Source organism: Cottoperca gobio, chromosome 9 (genome assembly GCF_900634415.1).
Source record: "Cottoperca gobio chromosome 9, fCotGob3.1, whole genome shotgun sequence".
NCBI lineage: Eukaryota > Metazoa > Chordata > Actinopteri > Perciformes > Bovichtidae > Cottoperca > Cottoperca gobio.
The window spans coordinates 17,460,963-17,475,566 of NC_041363.1; the positions used below are offsets into that span (position 1 = coordinate 17,460,963).

Sequence of the window (14,604 nt, forward strand, 5' to 3'; positions counted from 1 at the left end):
CAGAGAGAAAGTCCCTTTTTTATTATTATCTTGATTTCATGATAGATTGGATTTTCCACTGAGACAGGCGTCTTTTATGTCACTTTTCCTGCTCTCTTTTCCTCGTCTCCGTCTCCCTCTCTGGCCTCAGGGCATCCAGTTAGGTTTTCTGAGTGGCTGTCTCCTCTCTGGCTCAGAGGACTCGTCAAACTATGCGCTTACTCCGTTTCCTTGCGTCACAGGTGACTTCCCCTCCACTGTGCTGCTGCTTGTGGAACCCCGAGTACCGGGAGCGAGGCGAGATGATAAATGACATTGCACCCCTCTGTTCCCAACCCCCCCCATGAGCCTGTCAACTAAACATTGGTATAATGCAGACAAACAAACAAATAGCAGTGCGGAAAATTAGTGCAGTAAATATAGTAGGCCCATGTGACAGTCAGCTTAATATTACATTTACAGTACTTTGTGTTTGTAAATGTATTTCAGCCTCATCACAGCACAACACAGGTGGTTTTGCAATTTTTCTTACTAATTGCAAATCACAATTTTCTTAATAATAACAGAAGTTATGAGATTTCAGCCATTGGGTTTAATTAATTTTACTATTGTGTGGAGATTAATTTTTTGAAACTTGTTTGAGAGAATCAGAGTGAACATGTAGTCGCTATACATTTTTTTCAAAGTTATATAATCACAGCAGGGTAATTCATTTTAAAGTAATTAACTTGTTGGGTTCAAAGCACTCTGACGTCGTAGACTTGAAAGATGGTTGCCCAACAACCATCTTTCAAAGTCCTTTTCAATGAGTCTTTTATAATTTCTTTATAGATTATTCGTTTGGTCTATAATGTGTCAGAAAATAGTGAGAAATGTCATCCAAGGTGATGTCTTTAAATGTCTTGTTTTGGAGGAGCTTCCTTGAATGCACCAAACGAAGAAGAGCTTTCTAATGCTCGTATTTGTATGAACATGTAATAATGTACCATGGGCAAAATCAGGCAGCAGACTGAATATACGCTCTGGTGGGTTATTTGCTCAAACCTCAGATTAAGTAATGCAAATGTAGAACATGGAAACCCATTGGTTGTATCCTTCAACTGTAAAGAGCCTGGCTGCCTTGCCTATAACTGTACACACTGTCAAAACAACCTGTGGGTAGTTGTCCCGTTCATGTAAATCAGTGTTCAATCTGCATGCTGCAGTTAAAACAGTTCCCATGTAAAATTAATCAGCATCCATCCTGTGATTAAGCATCAGTGTAGCATTAGGGAGTGTTGTTCAGGACAGAGGAAGCCTGAAAGGCCAGACGTCAGATAAATAATTCTTTTCATGTTTTGCTCTAGGCAAACAGGAATATTATGACTTTTAATAGGACACCTCATGTTTGAAGTACATCAGTCCTCTGGCTATGTTCTCCATTTGGACTGGAGATATGGACTTAATAACATCTTTCCCCCTGACTCCAGAGAATTTAAAGTGAGAGAATATAATCTAAATAAGGAACATCTGGATGAATAATAGATAGATTGTGCTGGAAAACTGCTTGTTAATTGGCTGGCACATGCACACATACACACAAACGCACACGTAGATACACACTGTTGACTGTTTTGGGTGAGTTTTATTGTCGTGGAAGAATATGGAGTCACTGAAAATAATCTTTAATTTAGCTTTTACTGCAGCAGTGCTTTTAAAATGTTTACTTTGAAGGAAATGGAGCTTTAAATATATTTCCAACCTGCCACATTCAGAGACCATGCTAGATTGTCATCTCCTCCAAAGAAAAGGGAAGATTCTTAGTGGACCAGATGTGTTGGATGCTCATTAGAGTCACCGAAGCAGGCAGGATATGATTTCAGAGACAGTTCCTCCCTGTCAGCTGGCTGCCTGCTCACCTGGCTTCCTCTGTGTCTCTCTGAAGGCATATTGCAAAAACACTGGTTGTGAATTTGTGTCTGTGTGTGCGCATCATGCATTCGTGGACATGTGTGTAAATGTGTATACACAAACATATCTGGAGCTCAAATGAATAGTTGATAAGTCGATCGATTAAAACCAACACTACCTTGTTCCAGCGTCTCATTTGTGAGGATGTGCTGCTTTTCTTTGTCTCATGTGAAAGTAAACTGAGTATGTTTGTTGCAAAAAAGCAACCCTGTAGTAGTCTGTTCCTTACTGAAATACCAACTGTTGGATTGCAGTAAAATGTACAGACATTCGTAGTCCCCAGAGGATGGTCCTCCAACTTCTCCTTTGGTGCCACTAGCAGGTTGACATTTTTGTTTTTGTACAATTATTGGATGGATTTCCATGAAAGTTGGTAAAAATGTAGAGGACTAGGGGATGAACCTCAATGACTTGGGGGATCCCCTGACTTTTCATCTAGTGCCACCAGCAGGTCCTGCTTCAACATGCCCCCTGTGCACAAAGCCAGGTCCACACACGTTAGTGAGACACATCAGTGTCTCACTAACCCTCTTGTGGCTGAATGGGAACAAATCCCTGCAGCCAGATTCAACATTCTTCTGGAAAGTCTTTTTTCTGTTATAGCAGCATAATAATGCCTCATAATTGATATGTTCAACATTCACATACAGGTGTAATTTTTACATGTCTGAAAGGTTGATTGAACTATAAATTGAACTTGTCCGAGCAAAGTGTCACCTTTTTAAATAATACATCAACGTATACAGTGTACGTCTGATTTATTAAACTGCTGTTTAGCTTGTGGAAGTTTAAGTCTCTTAAGAGTCTGTAGATGCAGATACTACCTGTTTCTTCACCACCTCTGGGTTCTCAAAATCACTCCTGCCGTTTCCATTTCTTGTCCTCTAATAGTAAGTGTCAAGGATCTATGTGGATGCATTGATTTTATGACACAGTGTGAAGAAGTGTTGCTGGGAGATGAGGAGAGAGGAAAGAAGGTGCTCCTGAGAGAACGGGGGAAGAGAGGGAGCCTGTGAAGATAAATATTAATGGCCATTTTTCTCATGTAACCCACATTTGGCAGCTACACAGGAGTCATTTAGGGTGTCATCTGTACATTTGTGTGTGTGAAATATGTGTGTTTTCGATGTGGGCTGCAAAATAGACTAGCACACAAACAAACTGCTTCTGCTCCGCAGGCGCCGTGTGTCTGATGAGGATTGAGTGTGTGTGTGTGTGTGTGTGTGTGTGTGTGTGTGTTGCTGAGTTGCTGCCTCTGAGTGACTGCTGGTTGGTTTTCACGTGCAGCGCTGTCTGATGAATGAGGTTTTGTTTATTCCCATTTTTCCAAGATACACTGACCCTCTGAGCCCAGATCAGCACGGCTGGAATGGAGCGTTGTAAAGCTCATGTGATTTCTTTTACATCTCAGCCAGCTAAAACTTACTTACCACTCCGCCAGGATTAAAAGAATTACAGCGCACTGGCTTGGTGATTAAAGTGTGTGTGTGTGTGTGTGTGTGTGTGTGTGTGTGTGTGTGTGTGTGTGTGTGTGTGAGTGTGAGTGTGAGTGTGATCACATGGCTGTATAGGATATGTTTAAGTAGACCAAATTAAAATACTACAATTTTGAGAAACTATACATTCTCAGGTATTTAATATCATGCTGTGAAACATTTTGGTGAACATTTTAACATTCATTGATTTAGGAGTCAGGATGTGAATCACACAATTGCAATATTTGAATTGGCCATGATAAAAGTAAAAGCCATTTTCCCTTATTGATTTCCTTAATTAAATCAGCCCCACTCAAAGGAAAGGACACGCAGATAAAGAGAAGCTGATGAGTCAGAGGCTTTTTAGGCTTTGAGACAAATGTGATTGTGGATTATGCAATACGGCCATAATCTAATATTAGGATAAAAGTCTAATGTTGTGTACATCTAGTGTGCGTGGAAACTTTTGGTATTTTGTTTGTATATCAATGCTATCTACTTATAGTCCTAAAATGTGTGTCCTGGGTTAAATATATGTTTTTATCTAAAGTGAAGGCTTTGCTTCTACGTGCTACAGTGATAAAGGTTGTGTTGACAGCAGCGACGTGAGGAGTGCAAAACCTCAGAGCTAAATGGCACATATGCATGTTTATGCTGCAACTAAAACATCGCTACACTGCAGCAGTATCTGGAAACGAGTCAGAATACATTGAGAAACAATTAAATACACAAAAATACACCAGTACTAACAGATAGTTAGTCCCTTATTCAACCTTTAAAACTTCATATTCATAAAACTAGTCTTAGTACATCTTTCAAGAATTTCAAGAAACAAGATCATTTAGAAAATGACAATTTGAGAAAGATCTTGAAACTAGTTGATTTTAAATACAAACATGTATTGTAATTATTAGAACTCAATAATTGACTAAGTCACTGGTTAAAGCTGTGGATATACTGTAAGTGTACTGTAAGTAAAGGATGCTATAATCACATACACATTCTACATAAAGGCTCTTTAACATGGACATTCTTGGTAGTGAATGGGAGGTACTGTCTTATAAAAGCAGGTACAACTTTTTCTTCAGTAAACATTTGCTCACAACCGGTAATTCCCAGAAACAGAATCCCAACCACTTCCTGTTGAAACCTCTTCTCTTTGAGGCATTTCAGTTTTTGACTGTTCATGAGTTTGTTAAGGTCTCGAGTTAAATCAGTTTCCTGACTTGGCACAAATACACATCATGTACAGAGTGTCTGTTTAACCGCATGATGTGTGTGTGTGTGTGTGTGTGTGTGTGTGTGTGTGTGTGTGTGTGTGTGTGTGTGTGTGTGTGTGTGTGTGTGTGTGTGTGTGTGTGTGTGTGTGTGTGTGTGTGTGTCTCCCTTGCACAGTACGCTTGTGTGTTTGTGTCATTGAGTTAATGGAGGGTCTTGGCCTGGGTAATGGAGCCCCTCCCTGCAGGCTGAGCAGATAATTTAATTAATGTCAGCCCTCTTTCTATCCTCCCTCCCTGCCCGGTGACTCATCGTGTTGTGCATTGGCCTCGCTTTTGGACACTTGTCCTCATCAACTCAACTCATCGACCGTTGCAGGTTTCAGGCTGAACTCCCTCGAGTCACTCGCACATGTTTATTCATTCACTTCATTATTTCCTTCCTGCTGTGTATTTTCGTCTAAACATACGTGAATATTTTCTCACACAATCCTCTATTCTTCTCTCAAACAGCACCGGCGCTGTGTAGTTTGGCTGGAACAGTTGATTTATCTTTGCTCAGCTCGTTACTCTTCCTCCTTCAGCTGCAGTGCTTTTAATGTTTATGGAGGGAAAGCCATTTATGGAGTCTCTGTAATGATCCATAACATAATGGCACCTCCATGAAATTCATAAAGGCGATGGGGAAACTGAATTATGTTTGGTTAGGCTGCAGACATGTCATGCTAAGTTTAGGCAATATGTCAACAAAGCTTCCTTTTCGTTCCTCAGCACTCACTTTTTGTTCTGTTCCAGGTAAATTAAGACCGGTTCTGTTGTTTCCTTGTATTAATAAACATCTGCTCTGATTCTCTGTGTTTTTCAGGGGGCATTGCAGGTGGCATAGAGATCTGCATCACCTTCCCCACAGAGTATGTCAAGACCCAGTTACAACTGGATGAGAAGGCCAATCCACCCAAATACAGAGGAATAGGTGAGATTGATGTGTGTGCATGAGAATGTTTCTTAACAGCCAAACCTTCAGCTTCTGTTTTATAATTTTGCCAATATATCGAGTTGAATGTGAGATTTAATGAAAGATATTATATTTTTTTCTTCAGCGACAGTATTAAAAACATAAACAAAATAAACCTCCAATAAAACAGCAAGACAATTGCAGTTTAACATTGTGGGAAATACACTTATTTGAAAGTTGATACCACCTCATGTCCATAATTATGAAGCTACTACCAGCAGCCAATTAGCTTAGCATTAAAAGCATGTTGTGGGGGGTTATGTCTGTCTGTCTGTCTGTCTGTCTATCTATCTATCTATTTATCTATCTTTATTCTATAGTATATTCAGTACTTCATCCTGTCTCTGTGCCTCTCTCAGGAGCTCATTATCTAATTACCCATCATCCCCAGGTACATTAGGGATTCTGGCAGGCTGTTGCTGTGCTTGTTTATATGACTTAGAACAGACCATTGCACACTCGCCATACATGCATACCAGGGTACACACACACACACACACACACACACACACACACACACACACACACACACACACACACACCACACGCACACACACACCCAGGATACGTTTCAGTGTAATATTGGCTGCCGCTCTGAGGATCGGAGACCACACTAATGAGCGCTCAAGACAGCTGTTGCTTTTTCTGCTCAGTCGTGCATTTGGCTAGATAGCAGTACATGGACTGATGTTTCCAAGAATAAGACACAAGTTCAAAGAAAAACACCAACTTTGGGGGGAAAAAGCCTGTTGATGAACCAAAAATGAAGGACAGATGTTACTGTTGTATCCTTGTGTGGTTTATTTATTTTACAAGGGTTATTCCATACTGAAAGGCAAAATAAATGAATACATTTGAAAAAACAATGTTGCACTACATTGATTATGCTGTTAAGAAGACTTACCAGTTGATACTTTGATGGCTGAGATATTCTTTTTTAGATTACTGCACTCAAATAATCTAAAAAACATTGTTATCCCTCCAGGTGACTGTGTGAAACAGACAGTACAGGGTCACGGTGTTAAAGGGCTGTACAGAGGACTCAGCTCACTGGTGTATGGATCCATACCCAAGTCTGCAGTCAGGTGAGTAAAATAACCACAAGGATTTAGAAAAAAGTACTATAAGAACATGTACAAGACTAAAACATTACAGTACAGGTCAAATTTGTGACAACAAATTATATATTATAATATATATTATTTATATATATATTGTATATATCGATCGACATTTAAAGTAAATAGCAGCAGATCTGACGCAGATTTAGTTTTGGGAAAATCATCATCATCATCATCATCATCATCATCATCATCATCATCCTCATATAAAACCAGTTCTTAAAATAATCTACATTTTCTGATATTTTTAAAATCTTATATCTATATTCTAATAAATATGTGTGCATATTTCCAGCATATGGGTAGCTGGAGTAAAATGAGCACTTTTAGCTGAGCCGTCTACCTGGAACCCCTAACTCACACGCTCCAATTATTCTGGTCCATTACCCACAATGCAAGACATAAATGCCACACTAGCCTTCAGTATAATTACATTATTCTTTCACAGCAATGACATTTATCTCCAGACAAGTGTGCACATAGCAGTGCATGTGTGCAGTGCATGTGTGCAGTGCATGTGTGCTCACACACATGTTGCACAAAACTAAGTCAGACGTTTTTATTGCCACAGTTCTTTGTTCCCTGTTTCTTTCTTTCACTCCTTCCCTCTCTCTCTTTCTTTCTGCGAGAGTGTGTGTGTGTGTGTGTGTGTGTGTGTGTGTGTGTGTGTGTGTGTGTGTGTGTGTGTGTGTGTGTGTGTGTGTGTGTGTGTGTGTGTGTGTGTGTGTGTGTGTGTGTGTGTGTGTGTGTGTGCGTGCGTGCGTGCGTGCGTGTGTGTGTGTGTGTGTGCGTGTGTGTGTGTGTTGCTAGAGGGTAGACTGGCTGGGCCTGTCTGTCCATCGAACAGACAGGCCCAGCCAGGCGGAGCAAAGATGCCACTCAAACTCGGGCAGGGTCTCAATAGGGGTACAGAGAGGGAGACTTGTGTTGGTACTCTGTCAATGGGTGTGTGTATGTTTATGTACAATGTGTGTGTATGTGCGTCAGTCAGCCTTTCGCACACTTTCCAGAGGAGTCTGACATGGAGGAGTAGAGGGGGTTAGACTATGTCTTCTGCTCTTGTCATCAGAATACATTGTATATACAAATGCATATAAGTGGCTATATTGTGTATAAATATATAACCTGTTGTGTACAAGTTGATTCAATTAGGAAGCTCAGTGGTTTTCCTATCTTGTTAATCATCTCATTCGTCCTCAGTTTTATCTTGCAGTCATTTGTGGGTGTGCTGATCCCCAGCTTCTGGTTTAGGTGGTCAGTAAGTAGTGCTCAGAGCTTCAGCCATTATGTTTGCCACTGCTGGCATCAGCTCCCCCTGAAACTAAGATATGCCCTTTTTAAAACTAAGCTAAAGACTGTTCCACAGCTGTTAATTAATCTGTTTATATGGTATTTATTTTGGTGTTTTATTCATTTAGTTTTAAACTTACGTTTGTTTATCTTAATATATACTTCTATATTTCTTATCTTTTCCTGTAAAGCACTTTGAATGACCTCAGTGTGCAATACGGTGCTGTATAAATAAACTTACCTTGAGTTTATTTTCAGCAAAACATTAATAGGAGAATAAAAAAATTAAACATGACGGAGAGATTGAAAGCCGTTGAGATGGAAGCAGTAATATCTGATTTATGGAGAATACCGTGACACTTTTCCATCGACCACCACTTCTCCTGAGTCGCTTGTTCCTTTCTCTTCTTACTTCCTCTATCGTTCTTCCCCTCCCCCCTGTATATCGCTCCTTTTCCTCCCCAACCCTCTTTCTCCCCCAGCCCATTAACTGATTGCCTGTGCACTGTCGAGCGTCACACAGCCTGCTTGAGGTATGAGAGGGACAGGCAAGAGAGCCTTTGACCTTTTCCTCCCCTTAACCCTTTATCCATATGTACATCCCTCTCTCTCGTCTGCCCAGCTTCCTTTCTTTCTGTCCTTTTCGGTCTGCAGCGACTCTTTTCTCTCTCCTTCACCTCCTCTTCTCATCAGCACAACTGACCTTGTAGAAAGACCCACTAATGAAGATTGGGCAGCACTCTGCTGTCCAGAATGACTCATCTCCGACTGTGGAGGTCGGCCAAAACACAATGTGTCACAATCGAACAGTGAAGTTTAGTCCACTTGTTAAATGGGAGGGGTGAATTTGCAGAGTAAATTGGCACAGGAGCAGGCCTGACGGTGGCATATTTCTCTCCAGTAGCTTTTAACCAATAGTGTTTGTTTCACAAGGTTAGTTATTAAGTGCACTGCCATCTCAGTGCAGTCTAATAGCTGCAGGGAAGTACACTTTTTCATTTTTGATTCTCTCCAAAGCTACAACGCTGTTTGTAGTGAGCAAGTGGTGTGCATAAAGAGACAGACGGATGGATTTATTTTGATGTGTTGTTTGTTCCTGCTTGACAGTAGGACTCAGTTAATTGCATAGAGGCTTTCAAAAATAAAATCAGTGCAAGGAGTGAAAGAGAGGAACAGATGAGGAAGATTAATGAGCAGAAGAAAATGTTGAGATAGAAAAGCAGATGGGGAGGAAAACTAAAATCACACGAGCAGGGTGAATGTTGTTGGACCCGTGGCGACGGCAGGTAGATGGTTAAAGCAGACTGAAACGACGGAGAGGAAAACAAACCATTCGTCAAGACCAAGTGTCTGTCCTCCCCCGCCCTTTTGCTAAATGTACCGGGCAGCATCTTCCCATCGCCACAATTCAATTTCACCTAAAAATAACCTTTCTTGTAAAGGACTTACTGGCACAATATATTTGATTGCGGAGATACATAAACCACACCCCTCTCTCTCTCTCTCTCTCTCTCTCTCCGTCTGTCTCTGTCTCTGTCTGTCTCTCTGTTTCTCTGTTTCTCTGGGCTGGCTTCCATGGCAGCTGTTGCTGGTCACTCTTCGGGTACTGAGACAATATTTTATTGGTGCATCATTAATGAGGGTGCAGGAAGGACAATAAAGTAAAATCTGCCATCACATTCTGCACTTTCAGCAGTTTGTTTCCACAAAAATAAACTGTGAGATGATTTTTGGTGATTGCATTAATCAGATTGCAGAATGGTTAAATATGTGGGCCTCAAAGGAGCTCCAACAACAAGATGTGTTTTTATAGCTTCCACGATTTTAAACAAAAGTAAACAGTTGAATATACGGTACTTACTTCAACAGGTTTGACATGTACTATGTAATGACAAAGGGCATCCACTTCTAGTACTACACAAATGTTTTCACATTAAATAATAATGATTTACTCGTCTTGTAGCAGTCCTGTGTTAACTTCTCCCATAACTCCCTGCTGGCTTTGTTCTGTTACTTTAGGTTTGGGGTGTTTGAGTTCCTCAGCAACCATGCAAGGGATGAGTCCGGTCGGCTAGACAGCACCAGAGGCCTGCTGTGTGGGCTCGGAGCCGGCGTCATGGAGGCTGTTTTTGTGGTCTGTCCCATGGAAACTATCAAGGTATGTTACCAACTGATCAGTGGTCAGATTTCTGATTTTGTTTTATTATTAGTGTCATGCACACTAAATGGCAAACAAACCCAAAAATACAGAAAACATCTGTCCCATGTACTATGTGAATTTGTAATTTGTAATTTGTGTATAATGTCCCAGAGGGATATTTGATTTCACAGCCAGTACACATAAACATACAGATGTACACATAGCAACATGCAGGTAAAGACAGTACACAATATCTTAATGTATACATTCATCCTGTTATTCCAGCTCACAACAGTGTCAGCGAGGTAGAAGGAACAAAACTCCTGCTCTTCTCCATTTAAGGGTTCTGTTGATACACAGAATAAGACTCTCCTAAATATAACATCTGCTACATTTGTTATTTTCTGTTTGATATTGTGTTTGAAAGTCTGTTTAAAGAAGGCCAGACGAAACATTTGAGCAGTTTTTTCACCTGGTGCAAATCCCTTCTCTGTCAGCAACATTTCTTGTTTTGGATACCCTTGTTCCTTTTTTATCTCCCAAGGTTAAATTCATTCATGACCAGACATCAGCCAACCCCAAATACAAGGGCTTCTTCCACGGAGTCAGAGAGATCATCAATGCCCAAGGTAAAGACCGGATTCAATGCATGTAGTTCACCTGACATCTACTGGTCAGACAGGGTAATGCAGCTGAAAACATTATGTTATAAAAACGTGTAGCATCCAGACATGATGTCTTATAAATGTATGTAGAGCACAATACATGTAACTACTTATCATGCTTTTCCAGGAATAAGAGGGACATACCAGGGACTCACTGCCACGGTCCTTAAACAAGGCTCCAACCAAGCTATTCGGTTCTATGTGATGACCTCTCTCAAGAACTGGTACAAAGGTCAGTGTGCATAGAGCTGCATGTGTTTGTCTGTTCGTGTTAGAGATATTTAAACAAGAGAACAACACACAACATGATGGGCTCATTGAGATGTAGCTCCTGTGTAATAGTTCAGCCATTTAGACTTTCATGACCCTCCTGGAAGCAGAAGTCTTGCTGCAAAAATGAAAGCATACAGACAGAAGTGGAACTGGGACACAGTCAGGGTTTGATTGTAATGGATTACAAATAAACAGGATTACATTATCAGATTACAAAACATAATTAACTATTTAGACCCAGATTACATTTGAAACATTTTTTTAAATTCAATTCTAGTTACTTTGTCAAGGATTACTTTATTACATTTTTGATTATGCATTTAAAATGGCACATTTACAATTAGAGCTTTATGGCTGCTTCTATTTTTTCTTTTCAATAATCTGCAATATTTTCCATGTTTGATTTTGAAGTAATCGTAAAGTATTTATATATTTTTTATGTTATTTGATGGATTACATTACTAATTACAACAATTGCCATGTTATTTGTATTTAATGACTTAATTTAAATGTAATCTGACCCAACAATAGACATACTATGAATATTACTGTTATACTGTACAATGTTGAACCTTTTGTCTGAGGTCCAAAGAGTTGGAAAAAAAGTATTTTCACCAGCTACATACTGTTCAGTTGTTCAGTACCAGGACTGCATTTGCATTTAAGCCTTCATTGTTACTGAATCCTCTGTTATGTCCTTTCACCAGGTGATGACCCCAATAAATCCATGCATCCCTTGGTGACTGGATCCTTTGGAGCCGTTGCTGGAGCCGCCAGTGTCTTTGGAAACACCCCACTAGATGTCATCAAGACAAGGATGCAGGTACATCATACGGTGGCCGATATAAAGCACAGGTTTTTGTGTTCCTTGCTGGCTTTTTAATTCAAAGTGTTCAAGTTGTTGCCACCTCCTGACATTGATACATGTGTCTTTCTTTTCTTCCCAAAGGGTCTGGAAGCACATAAATATAAAAGCACACTGGACTGTGCATTAAGGATCATGAGATATGAGGGCTTGGCAGCGTGAGTACGCCTCCACTTTGATTTAGTTGAGCTTTGGTTAAACAGCAAGCTTTTATCCCCTTTTATCACAGCAAGCCTCTGCTTTACCTCCAGAAACCAAGTGAAGTAGAACTTTAGAAAAACCCACCAATCCATAACATGTTAAAGTGAGAACACTTGCCAACATGGTCCCTACATAAGCATAAAACATTTCACCTAAGATTAAACAATAAAATCGTAAAAAAACACATTTTGAGAATTTAATTGACCTATCAGCCATCAATAAATGTGCCTTTTCCTAAAAACTGATGTTTTATATTCACTCTCTCTCGCTCTTTGTGTCCATCTGTAGTTTCTATAAAGGGACAGTTCCTCGGCTGGGCCGCGTGTGTCTGGATGTGGCCATAGTTTTCATCATCTATGAGGAGGTGGTGAAGGTCCTGAATACGGTCTGGAAGACGGACTGAGCCGCCGGACGTACAGAGAGGGCGGCGGCTTCCTGCTTCCCAGGCATCAGACACAGATCCGAGTTTCACAGACCTCTTCCGCATCATAAAACCAGCCACAGAGGGGGTGAGACAGAGAGCTGAACTTAGATCAGTGTCTAATGCTAACCAGGGAATGAAAGAACTCATGTACAGTGGCTGCAGAGAAGAGAGACATCCTGATAAGAGACTCAGTGTCGCCCACATCTGGACAGCTGGAGTGTAAGCAGAGCTTTGCAGCTCAGCACCAAGACAAGACCGAGGGTCAATATCACAAGTGGGATTGCAAAGTTAGCCAAATAACTGTGGAAAAAGATGCTTCATCTTAGACATACATCATTTCTAAATGTAAAGCAACACCTGAATATTAGGCTCAACAAATGATTCATTTAAACAGCCTTTCTTCAAGTTATTTGGTTCAATTTCTTGTAAACCTGCTTCGTAAAATACCCTCCTTCAGCGAAGAACATTATTTCTCATCATTCACAGCTGTTTTACTTATGTGTACTGCGAGCGTGAACATGCCATACTGGAGTTAGTGTTGCTCTCTGTCTCTTCTTGTGCCTAATATAGTTTTAAATCCAGAGGAGCCCGGACTGCAGCTGATTGTAGTTTACAGACCCACAAACTGCAGTAACTTCCATTACTAAGCCTTTCATAGAATGATTTTACAATTATAAAATGCCATCTTTTTATACAGTGTAGATTCTAATTTAGTTTATTACAGCATTATAGTTTTATTGTAAAGTACGATATATTTTATTCTTGTGCCAAATGCCAAACCTGTTATACTATGAAAGTGTGTTCAGAGTAAAAACACGCAAACGTAGCATTATGATCTTAAGAAGAGAAGAGAACATATTGTGACTTATGTTGTGACTTTATAAATGCATTTGTTGAAATTTGAATGTTGAATATCTCCACGGTTGACAAATGATTTGCTGTTAACTTGTGCAACTTGTTATTTCTGTGATCAGGTTTATGTGTAAAGGTGTTTTTAAGATGTATTTCACTGTGAGTCTAAATGACCCAATGAGTCACAGAGACCAAGTAACCTCTGACCTCTTTTTCCCCTTCGATGGAAGCACTACTGTTCAACAGGTCATATCCTAACACCATTTTTCCACCACTTGATGTTTACTCGTCTTCTGCTTACGTAAGAAGCAGGTTTCATATGTTCCCTACATCATATGTTGCCAACCTGAGGGTCGGGACCCCGCCAGCGGGCCACAAGATAATTAATAGAATGAAAGAAGAGAATTCTTCTTCTGCTATACACATTTATATTTATGTATTTCAGGAAATCACTATCGGGTGAAACTTTTCACACTTCGTATGATATGAGTGGGAATCACAATCTGTTCAAATTAGTTTCCAGTGTCCTTCTGTTTCGGTGTTTCATTCAGAGTTTGTCTTTACTTCTCACTCGTGCCTTTTGCTGTTGTGTTTGTTGGTGAATGCTACTTGAGAAATATCCTCATCTATTATCGAAATTTTAAAGTCTTTATCATCTTACCGGCACAAGAACTGAATGATTATGCAAACAGTCATAATCGATATGTATTACTCTAATAATTGAATGAAAATACTGATGAATTATGTTTCCCGAATTTCTGAATGTTTCTTTTTTGCATTTTTCTGTTTGACTAAATATGCTTGTGTTCCTTTCTGCCTAATGTCCAAGAGAACATTTTATTGTTATAACAAATCAATGTATTTCAAGGCTGTGCGTGTAGACTGAGTGGTTCTTTATGATGAAACTTGTGCAATAATCACCGTCCCCTCTAAGTGTCTGCTTAATGTCAAGTCCTTTGTTGTAGGGTGGTTTCAAAACTCATTAAAACAAGTATCTGATACTTGAAAGCATGCAGACTGGTTGTTTTTGTATCCTCCCTCTCTCGTCCGTCTGTTGTTCTGCCCTTTTAGTTACAACAGATCACGTTGGGACAAACCATGGGGGGCAGGTAGGGGAGGAATCGAACAGGGAGCTCA

General features: G+C 40.1%; 1 protein-coding gene across 1 annotated transcript in view; it reads left to right on the top strand.

Moving 5' to 3' along the window:
- Positions 1-14,475, top strand: part of LOC115014125 (tricarboxylate transport protein, mitochondrial) — an 18,919-nt gene extending 4,444 nt beyond the window's left edge. The window contains exons 2-9 of the mRNA XM_029440784.1: positions 5,487-5,594; positions 6,622-6,721; positions 10,067-10,205; positions 10,732-10,816; positions 10,980-11,084; positions 11,833-11,948; positions 12,075-12,148; positions 12,480-14,475. Coding sequence (XP_029296644.1) covers positions 5,487-5,594; positions 6,622-6,721; positions 10,067-10,205; positions 10,732-10,816; positions 10,980-11,084; positions 11,833-11,948; positions 12,075-12,148; positions 12,480-12,594 — 842 coding nt within the window. The 3' untranslated portion in view covers positions 12,595-14,475. The remainder of the gene's footprint in view (positions 1-5,486; positions 5,595-6,621; positions 6,722-10,066; positions 10,206-10,731; positions 10,817-10,979; positions 11,085-11,832; positions 11,949-12,074; positions 12,149-12,479) is intronic.
- The last annotated feature ends 129 nt before the right edge of the window (positions 14,476-14,604 follow it).